At 38.5% G+C, this 14,295-nt stretch overlaps 1 protein-coding gene across 4 annotated transcripts in view; it reads left to right on the plus strand.

The window, feature by feature from the left end:
• Nucleotides 1-14,295, plus strand: part of agla (amylo-alpha-1, 6-glucosidase, 4-alpha-glucanotransferase a) — a 97,904-nt gene that overhangs the window by 20,741 nt on the left and 62,868 nt on the right. For 3 of the 4 annotated variants that reach the window (XM_059983973.1, XM_059983975.1, XM_059983974.1), the window contains exons 6-14: nucleotides 151-332; nucleotides 1,734-1,869; nucleotides 1,978-2,095; nucleotides 2,604-2,706; nucleotides 2,818-2,915; nucleotides 4,315-4,454; nucleotides 6,968-7,155; nucleotides 9,154-9,277; nucleotides 13,573-13,736. In XM_059983973.1, the coding sequence (XP_059839956.1) occupies nucleotides 151-332; nucleotides 1,734-1,869; nucleotides 1,978-2,095; nucleotides 2,604-2,706; nucleotides 2,818-2,915; nucleotides 4,315-4,454; nucleotides 6,968-7,155; nucleotides 9,154-9,277; nucleotides 13,573-13,736 (1,253 nt within the window). The remainder of the gene's footprint in view (nucleotides 1-150; nucleotides 333-1,733; nucleotides 1,870-1,977; nucleotides 2,096-2,603; nucleotides 2,707-2,817; nucleotides 2,916-4,314; nucleotides 4,455-6,967; nucleotides 7,156-9,153; nucleotides 9,278-13,572; nucleotides 13,737-14,295) is intronic. The other variant, XM_059983976.1, reaches the window with a different exon arrangement.

A 14,295-nucleotide genomic window follows, 5' to 3' on the forward strand; every position in this document is an offset into this window, starting at 1 on the left:
CTGTTACTTTTCTATGGTCAGATAACATTTTTCTGATTACGTATTTAACATGAAGAAAAGGTACAATGAACTTCATGCCTATTTCATCATTCTAATATCAATAAACAATGTTGTGCACTGTTCATATTTTTCTTTCCCCTGTCTCAATAGCTGCCAATAGTATTTGGCTGAAGAAGCACCCAGAATGTTCATACAACGTTTTGAATTCCCCCCATTTAAAACCAGCTTGGCTTTTAGACCGAGCATTGTGGCATTTCTCTGTTGATGTGTCTAAAGGAAAATATAAGAATAAAGGACTTCCTGCTGATATTCAAAATGGAGACCACCTTAATGTAAGTACAAGATGACTTTCACTTGCCACAACTTTCCTTCTTGACCATTTCTGCTGTAAAGGTTAAGTAACTGTTTCAAAATACTTCTCAGTAAAAAATTAATGATTTTCTCTTCAGGCAGGTTTGTAAGAAGGGAAAATGAATGTTATTTTGGAATTGGTAGGGGGATCTCTGGCCAAAATCGCTTCGTTATCCCAAAATTTAAAATTAACATTTTTGGAATAAGGAACAGGCATTTTGGCCAGAGCTTCCCCCTACCAATTCCAAAATGAAATTAACATTGTTGCCATAAAAGCATATGCTGAAATACAACTGTCATGAATTTAGCAACTTTTCCTGTCCTGTGTTTCAAATAAAGATAACGTCCCCAATTACTTAGAACATTGGGGGGGTGGGGGGGAAAGTTGAATTATGTAAATTTCAATGTTCAAGAATTTAAGCTTTCAATCTTGACACAACTTGCACAGTAAGTAGTGAAAATATTTTGTATAAAATTGATGATGATATAATAGTAAGTAGCATGTATACTTAGAGGCCACTTTATTAGATACACTTGTACACTTACTTGTACACTTAATCTAATGAGACAATCGTGACAGCAACATGATCTGTAAAAGCAAAGGTTCTGTTGTTGTTTGGACCAAATATTAGAATAGGGAAGAAATATGATCTAAGTGACTCAAACGCTGGATTGATTGTTGGTGCCAGATGGAGTAGTTTGAGTATCTCAGAAACTGCTGATCTCCAGGGGTTTTCACACACACCAGTCTCTAGAGTTTACAGAGACTGGTGTGTAAAACATAAAACAACTAGTGAGTGGCAGAAAATGGCGTATTAATGAGAGGGGTCAGAGGAGAATGGCCAGATTGATTCATGCTGACAGGAAGGAGACAGTAACTCAAATAATCACATGTCACAACAGTGGTGTGCAGAAGAGCATCTCTTAATGCACAACATGTCAAACCGCGAAGTGCTTGGACTTCAGCAGAAGAGCACAAATCTGGCCACTTTATTATGTGTTCACCTTGTAAAGCAAATCATCATATCCGTACACAGGCAAGTTTTGTCAATGGACAGTACCAACCTAGAGGCCATAAATATCAGGTAGCCACTAATTAATTCTGTAAATATTTCAGACAAAACTACTTTAACCCTCGGTGAGTTAGAGTGTGTAACTTTCTTCTGCATGATAGTGATGTGGTATATTACATGAAAGAAATAATGGAAAATCTAGATACCTGCATGAAGTAGAAATATTTTCAACAATTTGGTTAGAAAACATAAGATGGGATAAAGCCTGTATGCATCACAAGTAATTAAGTACAGCATTCAAATCAAGCTAAGGTTGTCCATTTGATAAATTTCTAAAAGAGAATTTAATAATGTTTATTCTTTTGACAGTGTATTCGTCAAATCATATGGGAGGAAATCTATCCTAAACTACGGTTATGGGAATTCTATCAAGTGAACGTTAAAAAAGTTGTTGCTGACTTCCGCAAAGCACTCCTGCACGGTACAGCGGAGGGCCAATTAGCATGTACAAAAACAGTTTGAAATTTTTTTCCTTGTTTTTTTTTACAGAATTTACTGTTAGACATGCTAGTTTGCATAGCTAACAATTTAAAAATTTCTCATTCTTTTTGAGGTGAGAAGACAAACTGTGACACTGAACAGCCGATTAAGGTTACTCAGGACCCTGAATTTAAACGATTTGGCTGCAGTGTTAATATGAGCTTATTACTGAAAATGTTTGTACCTCATGGGTAAGTTATGGAAGCCATTCTCACTCGTTGGAAACGTAGAACATCCACGCATTTAGTTTATTCTTTCTTTGTTGTTTAAAATGTAACCTAATTTACCATTCTGGGTGATGCAAAAGTGAGTTCTTTTGGCATCTTGGTCAATATGAATCCATCAACCATGATTTCTAAAACCAGAAATAAAAATGAAAAATGCCCAAGGTCAAGTAGCATTTGAGGAGATCTGAGAAAATTTGGGATTCGACAATAGAAGGGTATGAAGTCGGGAGAGTAAAGGAAGTGTCTGTGTGGCCTTCACCCTATGACAGGCATTTCCCCAAAATGGGATGTTCAACATTGTTTTGGAGCTTTGAGACCTTTCAGACAAAGTTTGGCTGTCCCATTGCAGTGAACAATATCAACATCTACTTCACTGCTTGTAAAATACTGTGGCTCAAGATCATGAAAATTGCAATTAGAAGCTCTTTGATAGCTATTATTCTGCAAATTATTCTTCTTTGCTTTCTGGAAGCAATAGTCCTAATGAGATAGATGAATGCTGTGGTTGGGTGTTTAGAAGAATGGAAGAGTTAAATATGGAACGCTATCAAGAAGTACATAATCATCAAGAACAGGTAGATCTTACTTGACATTTTGCCTCTCTCCTACATCCCCTATTGATTTTTCATATCTTTTGCACATTACTTTGTTACAAGCACTTTAAATACTGAATTATGTACTTTCAGGCTATTAACTGCGTATTGGGGACTATAAGCTATGAACGCTTAGCAGACCATGGCCCCAAACTTGGACCCATTACAGCAAAAGATCCTTTAGTAACCAGGTACACTGAATAAATATCTTAAGCATAAACTTGCACAGTATATTTTATTGGTAGAATTGCATTATTGTCAGGAAAGTTTCTATTAATTGCTTATTACTAGATTTATGCTGTAAATATAGTACATAGAAATCTACAGCATATTACAGGCCCTTCAGCCCACAATGTTGTGCCGACCATGTAACCTGCTCTAGAACCTGTCTAGACTTTCCTTAGTGCATAGCCCTCTATTTTTCTAAGCTCCATGTACCTATCTATGCAGGATACCCTAAAGGTTAACCACCAGGTTAGATCGGCAGTAAGGAAAGCGAATGCTATGTTGGTATTCATTTCAAGAGGAATAGTGTATAAGAGTAAGGAAGTGTTGATGAGGGTCTGTGGGTCACTGGTGAGACCCCATTTGGAATACTGTGTGCAGTTTTGGGCCCCCTATCTTAGAAAGGATGTGCTGATGTTGGAGAGAGTTCAGAGAAGATTCACTAGGATGATTCCTCGAATGCAGGGACTAACATATGAGGAGCGTTTGTCGGTTCTTGAATTGTATTCATTAGAGTATAGAAGAATGAGAGGGGATCTCATAGAAACATTTCGAATGTTGAAAGGATTGGACAGAGTAGATGTAGAAAGGCTGTTTCCCTTGGTGGGTGAGTCCAGGACAAGAGGTCACAGTCTTAGAATTAGAGGGTACCCATTTAAAACAGAGATGAGAAATTTTTTTAGCCAGAGGGTCGTGGGTTTATGGAATTTGTTGCCACATGCAGCTGTGGAGGCCCAATCATTGAGGGTGTTTAAGGAGGAGATTGATAGGTATCTAATTAGTCAGGGTATAAAGGGATATGGGGAAAATGCCGGAAATTGGAACTGGATGGGAGAATAGTTTAGCTCATGGTGGAGTGGCGGAGCAGACTCGATGGGCTGAAAGGCCTGCTTCTGCTCCTTTATCTTATGATCTAAGAGGCTCTTAAAAGACCCTATTGTATCCTGCAGTTCATATGGAAAGATTGCTACTGTTGATGATATATTGTACTTATTGGAGAGGTGACATAGTGTTCAAATACCTCCTCAAAACGGACTTGGCACAGTGTGTTAACCTTTCAACTTTCAATTCTGACATTTAAGATTATTAGGAAAGAAGTCAATTTTATCTGACTGATGATTCACAGAGCACACTCCACTCGGCATGGTCCCAGACTCAGACTGAAATGTGGGGCTGTTCTTTGTGGACCCCCCCACTTAGAAACTATGTACTTATGATTTGCCTTCGGGTATTATGTGATAATGAATATTTGTCATGGGAAAAGTTAGCATTAAATTTTAATGCTGCGCTGTTTTCAACCATATAAAAACTTAAGTAATGTTTCTAGTAAAAACTGTTGAATTTGTATGCTTACTTTACAAATAGGTACTTTACGTATGATTTTGAAGACATGTCTTTAGAAGAGGAAGAGCTGATGATGCATCAGCCAGAAAAGGCTGTGTATTTCATGGCCCACAATGGCTGGGTCATGGGTGACGACCCTTTAAGAAACTTTGCAGAGCCAGGTGAATTAATTATATTTGCATCAAGATGGAAAAATGTAATGAAAGATGAAGCAATTGGGGTAAAGTGGTATAAACCAATAGACCACTTGGTCACAGAATAAACATACTCAAGGAGTAATGTTTAGTCGGTTTTGGTTTGAATCTGTGTGTCGCCATCAATTGTTTTGTAAACTGCTCCAAATTCTGGCTTTAATTTCTGTGCAATGGAGGACTGTTGGTCAATATTTCTCTCAGCTTAAGGTCACGGTGTTGTTCCTGGTTCCATTTTTATAAATGACAAGCTGCTATACCTAATGTTGCTTATTATGCTTTTGTTTTTATGTCTATACGTTTGGCTTTTATAATGCTCATTGTAAATGAAATAGAAATCTAACTTAAATTTATAATTACTCTAAGAATGATATAATTAGGGAATTAAAATAGTTATTTAACTGATTACCAATAAGAATATATGCATTGTAAAGATACACATTATATTTAATATAGTTCATAATGTTGCAGGTGTTCCTGCACTCCACATCAATGGCTTGTTAGGTGCTGAGAGGATCTGTGCAACTATTGCAAACAAGAGAAAATCTGCAGATGCTGGAAATCCAAGCAACACACTCAAAATGCTGGAGGAACTCGGCAGGCCAGGCAGTATTTATGCAAAAGAGTACAGTCAGCGTTACAGGCCGAAACCCTTCAGCAGGACTGAAACGGCCCAAAACATTGACTGTACTCTTTTCCATAGATGCTGTCTGGGCTGTTGAGTTCCACCAGTATTTTGTGTGTGTTGCTTTTATAACTATTGGTTATCTTTATTGATTCATTTATAACTAGACATGCCAATCAGGCTGTTTAGATACAAGATTAATTGCCTGTACCCACACTCACCAGGTTTCCCTAAACAGTCAATCATGAGTTAACATTTGCTAAGGATGCTTCTACATCTCGACTTAATCTTCAAACCTCAGACATAGGCTCATTCACTTGCGTGATAGTTGGTCTCCAGCGTCTTCACTTCAAAATCTGAGATACTCCATTATTAGTCTCCTTCTCATCGGTTTTGCACCCTTGCCTTTCAACTTTGTAGGCTCCTTCTTATCAGGCTAGCCTATGCCACTCACCCTCCTCAATCTGGCTTAAGTTTGCAGGTAAAATTGGCTCATTGCCCTTCTCCCAAATGAGGACTTGAATCCGAGGTCTTTTCTGTTGTTTTTCTTAAAGTCGGGTTGATTCAAACCATTTTCAGCTGTATTTGCTGGGCTCTATTTATTTACATTTACAGACATGTTGAGCCAATGACAAAGCTCAGGCAAATGAGCTCTCTTCATAAAATCTACCTTTTCCAGCCAACAATAAGTAAATAACGCTCCTATGCAAAATATGTAAATCTATTTGATTTCCAAGTTGAAGTGCCTTGGAATCCACAATATTCCTTGTGTATGTGTAAATACACAAAAATAATAATAAAATATATTATTATTTCATAGAAGCATTTAATTCATTAGTGCCTTATGAAATTACTGGTAATATTTAATGGAATCTCCAGCTGCACTAGAGTGACACCTCCCAATATTTGATTATTGTGTTTAAGATTTTCACTATTTGATGTAGTGCATCAGTAGCTGTTTTATGAGCCATCCTTCACTGACCCCAGACAGTAAACATAAGAGTTTTAGCTATTTCCTTTGGAGTTCCCTGACCAATGTTACATGTTGGAGTTTCCACATTTTTTCACGTTTAAAGGGAGTTTAAAACCTGAATGTGCTGTTCACCACCACCATACCCAGCCTCTGCTTTGGCATCATCAAAATTGTTGAAGCAATGCTTGATGGTGCCAAGGCCATGACAGTCCTGCTGTCTGAAAAGTCCATGACTATACTCTTCAACTTTTTTTGTGACCAGTTATCACCTCACAATTATGATGCAGTGTCCATTTAATTGAGCTTTGCTATCTAATTATTTTGGAAAATATTCACTGAGGAAGAAAACCAGTTAAATAAATAATTTAGAATGCATTTACTTTGTTGAGCAGGCCAATTTACATAAGATCAAAGATCTCTGAAGACCTAATAATGTGATGAGATCCTCTAAAGGTTGAATATATTGAACCAGGAAGCCTTCTATTTTAGAATTGTAAATGTTTTTACATTAGCTTGGCACGGCACGTAGTTAGTGGGCAGCACAACCCTATTTGGCACCAGTGACCCAGATTCAATTCCCACTGCTGCCTGTAATGAGTTTGTATGTTTTCCCCGTGACCATGGGGGTTTCCCACCGGGTGTTCCAGTTTCCCCCAGTTCAAAGCTGCACTTGTAGGTAGGTTAATTGGGCATTATAAATTGTCCCGTGCTTTGGCTAGGATTTAAAAAAACCAGAGAATTGCTAGGCGGTGCAGCTCAAAGGGTCTCAATAAATAAATAAATAGTTTGGCTTCTAATGTAAATACCATAAACTTAATTGTTTACAAGGTGTTTGCAAATAATTCAAAATAGTAGCTATCATAAACATGTATTTTACTGTCATAGGTTCTAATGTCTACCTAAGAAGAGAATTAATTTGTTGGGGTGACAGTGTTAAATTACGATATGGAAGGAAGCCAGAAGACTGCCCCTACCTTTGGGCTCACATGCAGAAGTACACAGAAATAACGGCCAAAATCTTCCATGGTGTGCGGTTAGACAACTGCCATTCAACACCACTACATGTTGCTGAGGTACAAATAAAGCATTCTCGTGTCTGTGACTGTTTATAACATTTTCTGAAATGCGTTGCAAGATCACATTTAATGATGTTTCCAGTTTTAATTTGGGACATTTTTTTTCCAATTGTTTGCAAAATGCTGGGTCTATCTTCACTCAAATCTTTTGTAAATTGATGCATCATCCATAATTTCCACAATTCATACCCACCCACTCAGACAGGAACCACCCTCTGCATCCCTATCGATTCTACTATGGCCAGGACAAATTGCAGTGGCCATTTTACTGACAACTGTCACATCTTTGAGGTGTTAGAGCAAACACTGGCACCAAAGGGTGGCCTTTGGAGCTTAGAAACAAGCAGATGGTCAGGCAATACACCATCTTCTGCCACTGTGTCCGTCTAGAACACAATTGTCTTCATGGTGCCATCTTGTCTAATCCATTTGCCTTCTGTGATTTCTATGAAGCATGCTTCTCCGGATTCTTTTTGTTTGACTGCGTACATATCTCTTGTGGTGAGGGCCTTTAGGAAAGAGCCAACATTAAGTTACACATAAATAATGAAATCTGGATTCTGGACCCCGTTTGAGAGATTTATCCTCTATTAGCAACTGATACTAAAATAAGTCGTGCCTCAATTTTGTAAGGCTAAAGTTTTACAAATGGGGCAAAATATCCATTATGTCAAGATTTGGATTATTGTGGCTGAAGTATTTATACAGTTTTGCAGCCAAAAGTTGGATAGGTCTGCTTTAAAGATGCTTCTTCCAAGTAACTACGTTAAACCAGTTATATAGTACATGAGTGATCTCCATTTCAGGGATTGTAATGAATTCTTAGCTAACTGACTAGTGCTACTGGATTAATCCAATGTTTATATCTCATTCAAAAGAAATTAATATTCCATTTATGAATTATTTTGCAGGTAAAATGATAGTCTTTAACATTGTTCTACCAGAGCTACAGTTGTGCTCCAATTTGCATTGCCATATTACACTGTACAAACATTAGTTGATAAGTATGGGGAATAAAAAATTACTATAAATATTGATTGAAGTTTATGTTTAGTTTTATGTAAATTATAATGTAGCAAATTGGGACTTCTTTTAAATATCTCTTTTAAAGGGACAGTAGATCCAAATCACAGTTCAATTCCATTTTCAAAGTGCAGTTTTTGTGAAGGAAAGGAAGGTAAAATGGAAACAAAAATATGTATAGTAATTACTAGTCATGTGAATAAAGTTGCAAAGTTTATTAACCAATTCTTATCAACTTGACAGTTAATATAATAAAGTCAGCCTGGTTTTAGCCTTCATTTTAATCAAATTTATTGCTTTTTAGAGAATTGAATTTGTTGCATATTTTTACAGGTTAAGAGTACTTTAATAAATAATGAATCAAAAGGCTAAACTGAAATTCTTTATTGCAATGAATTATGTGACTTTACATTTTTAAAGCTACCAGTCTATAGTTAGGCAGGCTTTCACATTTTCTTATATCCTGGCCAATGGCACCATGCTTTAATGTTAGAATTTATTTAAAAACATGTTTTTGCAAATAAGTTACTATCTGCTAGAAATATTGGCTTAATTACTTTGACAAACACATACCCTACAGTAATAGAGATATAATCCTTGCCAATTATCTGGGATTTATTGTTTCTTTGATGTACGTAATTATGAGTTAAGGAAATATTGACTACCTTTTAAAGAATACATACTGGAATTCTTTCCATTAATTTTCTGATATGCAAATTCTACTTCTATATTGTGGGAATCATTTAATCATGTTAATTGATTCTGCTAAACCTAATGACTTTGATTTTTATTTTGTATTTTTTTTCAACAACTTACTAACTTGTCAAAAAATCATTTATTATCTATTTTGCTAAGTATTTGGTTTCCTTGTATTACTTGATTTTGATCTTGCTTTTTGCCCTGTTTAGATTTTTTTTTTGTCTCCTTTCCTATTTTATTTCCCTTTCTTGGTTCTTGTTTATTTTTTTGCAGTACATGCTGGACACCGCTAGAAGACTGAGACCTAATTTGTATGTTGTGGCAGAATTGTTCACTGGAAGTGAAGAGATGGATAATGTCTTTGTGACCAATCTGGGCATAAGCTCCTTAATACGAGGTAAGCATGTTGGCCTAATGAGCACATTGTTCTACTATAGCCAGCGTAGTGTGTCTAAATTGTGCTGTGCATTTGGTATGAAAAGTATTATTGCTAACAGAATCACAGGGTGGCATGGTTCAAAGTTTAAAATAAATTTGTTAATAAACTACAGATATGTTACCATGTACAGCCCTGCAATTCATTTTCTTGCAGGCAGGCGCGATAAATCTATTGAGTAATAACCATAACAGAGACATTAAAAGACCACACTAAATTGGATGTTCAATCAGTGCAAACTATACAACATATTATGCAAATACAAAAAGAAATAATAATAAATAAGCAATAAATATTGAGAACATGCAATCAAGTGCCCTTGAAAAGTAAGTTCATAGGTTGTGGTTGGGCGAGTGAAGTTGTCCTCTTTGGTTCAGGAGCCTAACAGTTGAGGAGTAATAGCTACTCCTGAACCTGGGGGTGAGTCCTATGGCTTTTGTACCTTCTTGATGGCAGCGGTGAGAAGAGAGCATGTCCTGGGTAGTGGGGGGGGGGGGGTGGTCCCTGATGATAGAAGCTGCTTTCCTGTGACCTGTGACCGTGTTTTATGTAGATGTGTTCTATGGGCTTTACAGGCTCACAGGGCTTTACCTGTGATGGACTGGGCTGTATCCACTACTTTTTGTAGGATTTTCTGTTCACGGTAGTGTAGAAGTTAGCATTACAGAACTACAGCAACAGTGGCCTAGGTTCAATTCTCGCCGCTGCCTCTAAGGAGCCTGAATGTTCTCCCAGTGACCGCATGGATTTCCTCGGGTGCTCTGGTTTCTCCTCACATTCTGAAGATGTAACGGTTAGTAGGTTAATTCCTCACATAGGTGTAATTGGGCGGCACAGGTTTATTTGGTTAGAAGGGCCTATTACCTTTCTGTACTGTATCTCTAAATTAAAAGAATTAAAAATTAACCAAGGCAGGTAAGAATAATAGTACTACTATACACAACCACCTGTTTCTGAATCTGAATATTTTGTTTAATAACATTTGATTTAAGCTGCATATCAACGTATTGATTTTTTTAAAAATGTGATCAGTTATGACGTGCTGCACACAAAATTCTGGAGGAACTCAAGAGATCGGACAGCATCTAGTATTTTGTGTGTGTCAGTCAAGATTCCCAGCATCTACAGAATCTCATGCGTTGGTGACATTTTGCACATAGGGTCAAGACCAAATGGGTGATTCTAATCAAATAGAGTGTAGAGTGGGCAAACCAAAGTGGGGGCAAGGGGTGATGTATAGAATAGACAACAAAATGGGTTGGGTGGAAGTGTATGAAGAAAGGAGAAACAAGACCATAAGACATCTGGCCTATCGAGTCTGCGCCGCCATTCAATCATGGCTGATCCTTTTTATTTCTCCTCCTCAACCCCAGTTCCCAGCCTTCTCCCCATCACCTTTGATGAATATGAATATATAATCATATATTTGAGGAATATGATTAGGTGGACAAAAACAGTTTGGATTGCACCCTGGTTTGAACATGTGAGAGCACTGTGAAAATTGCTAACACTTCTCCTTTGGCAGAGTTATGGAAAATATGCAAGTGCTTTTTCACCGTGTGGTTGTAGAGGAATTTACCAGCAGGAGTAAAGCCCTGAGGCCTTACTGTCTGACAGGTTGAATTCAGAATCCAACTTCACAGCATTCCGCAAAAACTGACTAGCTATTGTTCCAGTTGATATCTTCTCCAGAGATTGTGGGTTAAAAAAATAGGATGCCAGCACACAATATGCATGCCCGTTCAACATAAATTGTAAGCATGCATCTGAATGATGCAGTTCTAATCTGCCAGTTGTTTCAGCTGATGGTTTTCAGTTGCTTTAACACATTGACTTAGAGTTAACAATATGATGTTCTGGGTTGTATATTAAGATGGTTTTGTGGGAGGTGCAATTTGAAGGAAAAAATGTTATGAAATCTCATCTGATTTATTCATCCTGGAAAAAAAAATTATATTCATATACACCCCACTGCCTTTATTTTGGTATCAAAAGCCATAAACAGAATAGAGGTTTGGAATATTGAGGATGTGATTTAATAATTAGTTAAGTACCATAAGATAGGATAGTGCTAATGTTGTATCTTTATTTAAGAAAGGCTGCAAGGAGAAGCCAGGGAACCACAGGTCAGTGAGTCTAACATTAGTGGCGGTAAAGTTACTGGAAGGCATGCTGAGAAACAGAATCTACCCCCATTTGGAAAAGCAGGAGCTGATAAGGGATGAATGGTCTCGGCCTGAAACGTTGACTGTTTATTCCTATCCATTGAAGCTGCCTGACCTGCTGAACTCCTCCAGCTCATTGTATGCTTTGCAAAAGATTCCCAGCATCTGCAGTACCTCTTGTGTCTTTTGATATGGGATAGTTAACAAGGTTTTGTGCTAGGAAATTGTGCCTCAGTGCCAACCAAGGAGGCCTGAGGAGGGCAGGGCAATGGAAGTTTAAGAAGTTCTGCATTGACTTTAGTGAAGTCCTTGACAAGGTCCTACATGGTGGGCTAGCCTGGAAGATCAGATGAGATCTAGAGTGAACTGGTCTATTGGAAACAAAATTGGCTTTGTGGAAGGAGGCAGAGTGTGATAACGCAGGTCTGTCACACAGATTAGTGGTGTGCCCCAGGGACTGGTGCTGGGTCTACGATTGATTCTCATCTATATTAATGAAGTGAATGATAATGTTGTTAACATGATTAGAGAGTCCGTGGATAACACTAAAATTGGTAGTGCAGTGGACAATGAAATGCTAGGTTCTAAAGAATAATGTAAAACGGAGAGCCCCAGGATACAGATGCACTGTTCCTTGTGCTTGGCAACATAGAACATAGAAATCTACAACACATTACAGGCCCTTTGGCCCACAATGTTGTGCCGACCGTGTAACCTACTCTAGAAACTGCCTAGTATTTCCCTAGCGTATAGCCCTCTATTTTTCTTAGCTCCAGGGTACCTATCTAAGAGGCTGTTAAAAGACCCTATTGTATCTGCTTCCACCACCGCCACCGGCAGTGAATTCCATGCACCCACCACTCTCTGTGTGAAAAACTTACCCCTGATATTGCCTTGGTACCTATTTTCAAGCACCTTAAAACTATGGCCCCTCTTGTAAGCCGTTTCAGCCCTGGGAAAAGGCCTCTGGATATTCACATGATCAAGTCCCCCTTATCATCTTATACACCTGCATCAGGTCACCTCTGATCCTCCATCACTCCAAGGAGAAAAGGCCAAGTTCACTCAACCAATTCTTATAAGGTATGCCCTCCAATCCAGGCAACATCCTTGTAAATCTCCTCTGCACTCTCTTTATAGTATCCACATCCTTCCTGTAGTGAGGTGACCAGAACTGAACACAGTGCTCCAACTGGGGTTTGACCAAGGTCTTCTATAGCTGTAACATTACCTTGCGGCTCTTGAACTCAATCCCGTGGTTGATGAAGGCCAACACACCAAACGCCTTCTAACAACCCTGTCAACATGCGCGGCAGCTTTGAGTGACCTATGGACTGGTGAAGATGGCATTTGGAACCCTGAGTACAGAAGTTGAAATCCCAATATTTATACAAGTTGTGAGTGATACTACTTTTGGAGTATTTTGTTCACTTCTGGTTGCCCAGCAATAGGAATGATGTTATTAAGCTGCAAAGGGTGTAGAAAAGTTTCATGAGGGTGTTACTGGGATTGGAAGGCCTTAGTTTTAAGGAGAAACTGGATTGGCTAAGACTTTTTCTTCCCCCTGAAATGTAGGAAGCTGAGAAGTAACCTTACAAAAGTATATAAAATCATGAGTAGCATAAATAACATGGATCGTCAGTCTTTTTCCCACAGTAGGAAGGACAAAACTTAAGGAGTGGAGGTTTCAGGTGAAAGGGGACAAATATAAAGGGGAACTGAGGGACATATTTTTCATGCAGATGGTGGTTAGTATATGCCAGAGAAAGCTGTAAAGGTGAATACAATTAAAGTCACATTTTGACAGGTGCCTGGAGAGAAAGGGTTTTGAGGATATGGGCCAAATGCAGAGAAATGGAACTAACTAGCTCAGATAGATATCTTGGTCAGCATGGAGGAACTGGGGTGAAGTTCCTGCTTTTGTGCTGTGTAACTATATGCCTCTACCTTTTGCAGAAATTGCTCACTTCTCTTTACCAACCTGCTCACTCGTCAAGTAAATATTTTTAAAAATACAATGCAAAGAACAACTCAACAATCTAGATCTAAAGTATGCTGTATGTCTCACTTCCTCATGTTTTTGTCTAATAGAGGCGATGAGTGCAGGTGACAGCCATGAAGAAGGGAGGCTGGTTTACCGTTATGGTGGTGTGCCTGTTGGATCATTCGCACAGCTGTTTGTAAGGCCTCTGGTACCAAAAATTGCTCATGCTTTGTTTATGGATGTTACTCATGACAATGAGTCATTGATTCAGGTACAGCATATCATTATTATCTTTGTTATCATTACTCAGTAAAATGGCAGGTAGAGATCTATCTCTACGAAAGGAGGTGTGAGAAGCTCCTTTCCTCTGCTAGCCTGCAGGTCACCCTTGGGCAAGGTGTAACATCTGCTTAGCCCCCACATGGATCAGGGCTCCATGAAGCCAGAAGGCAGTTGGTGGATATCTCAAGTCCCGGATATGCAACAACTGAAGCCAGGCAGACAATCTCTGAAGTGTATTGATAATGGCTGGGGTCACCCATCTTGTAAATACTCTGCCTTGGAGAAGGCAAAGGCAAACGACTTCTGTAGAAAAATGTACCAAGAGCAATCATGGTTAGGGATAGGAAGATCATAATCGCCCGCGTCATATGACACAACACATAATGATGATGAATTATCAAAAAGGTCGTTTGGGGGACACAGAAATTCTATAAGACAAAGGAGCAAAAGTCAGCCATTCGGTCCATCGAGTCTGCTCCGCCATTTCATCATGAGCTGATCCAATCTCCCCTTTAGTCCTATTCACCTGCCTTCTCACCATAACCTTT

Source organism: Hypanus sabinus, chromosome 11 (genome assembly GCF_030144855.1).
Source record: "Hypanus sabinus isolate sHypSab1 chromosome 11, sHypSab1.hap1, whole genome shotgun sequence".
NCBI classification, from domain to species: Eukaryota; Metazoa; Chordata; class Chondrichthyes; order Myliobatiformes; family Dasyatidae; genus Hypanus; species Hypanus sabinus.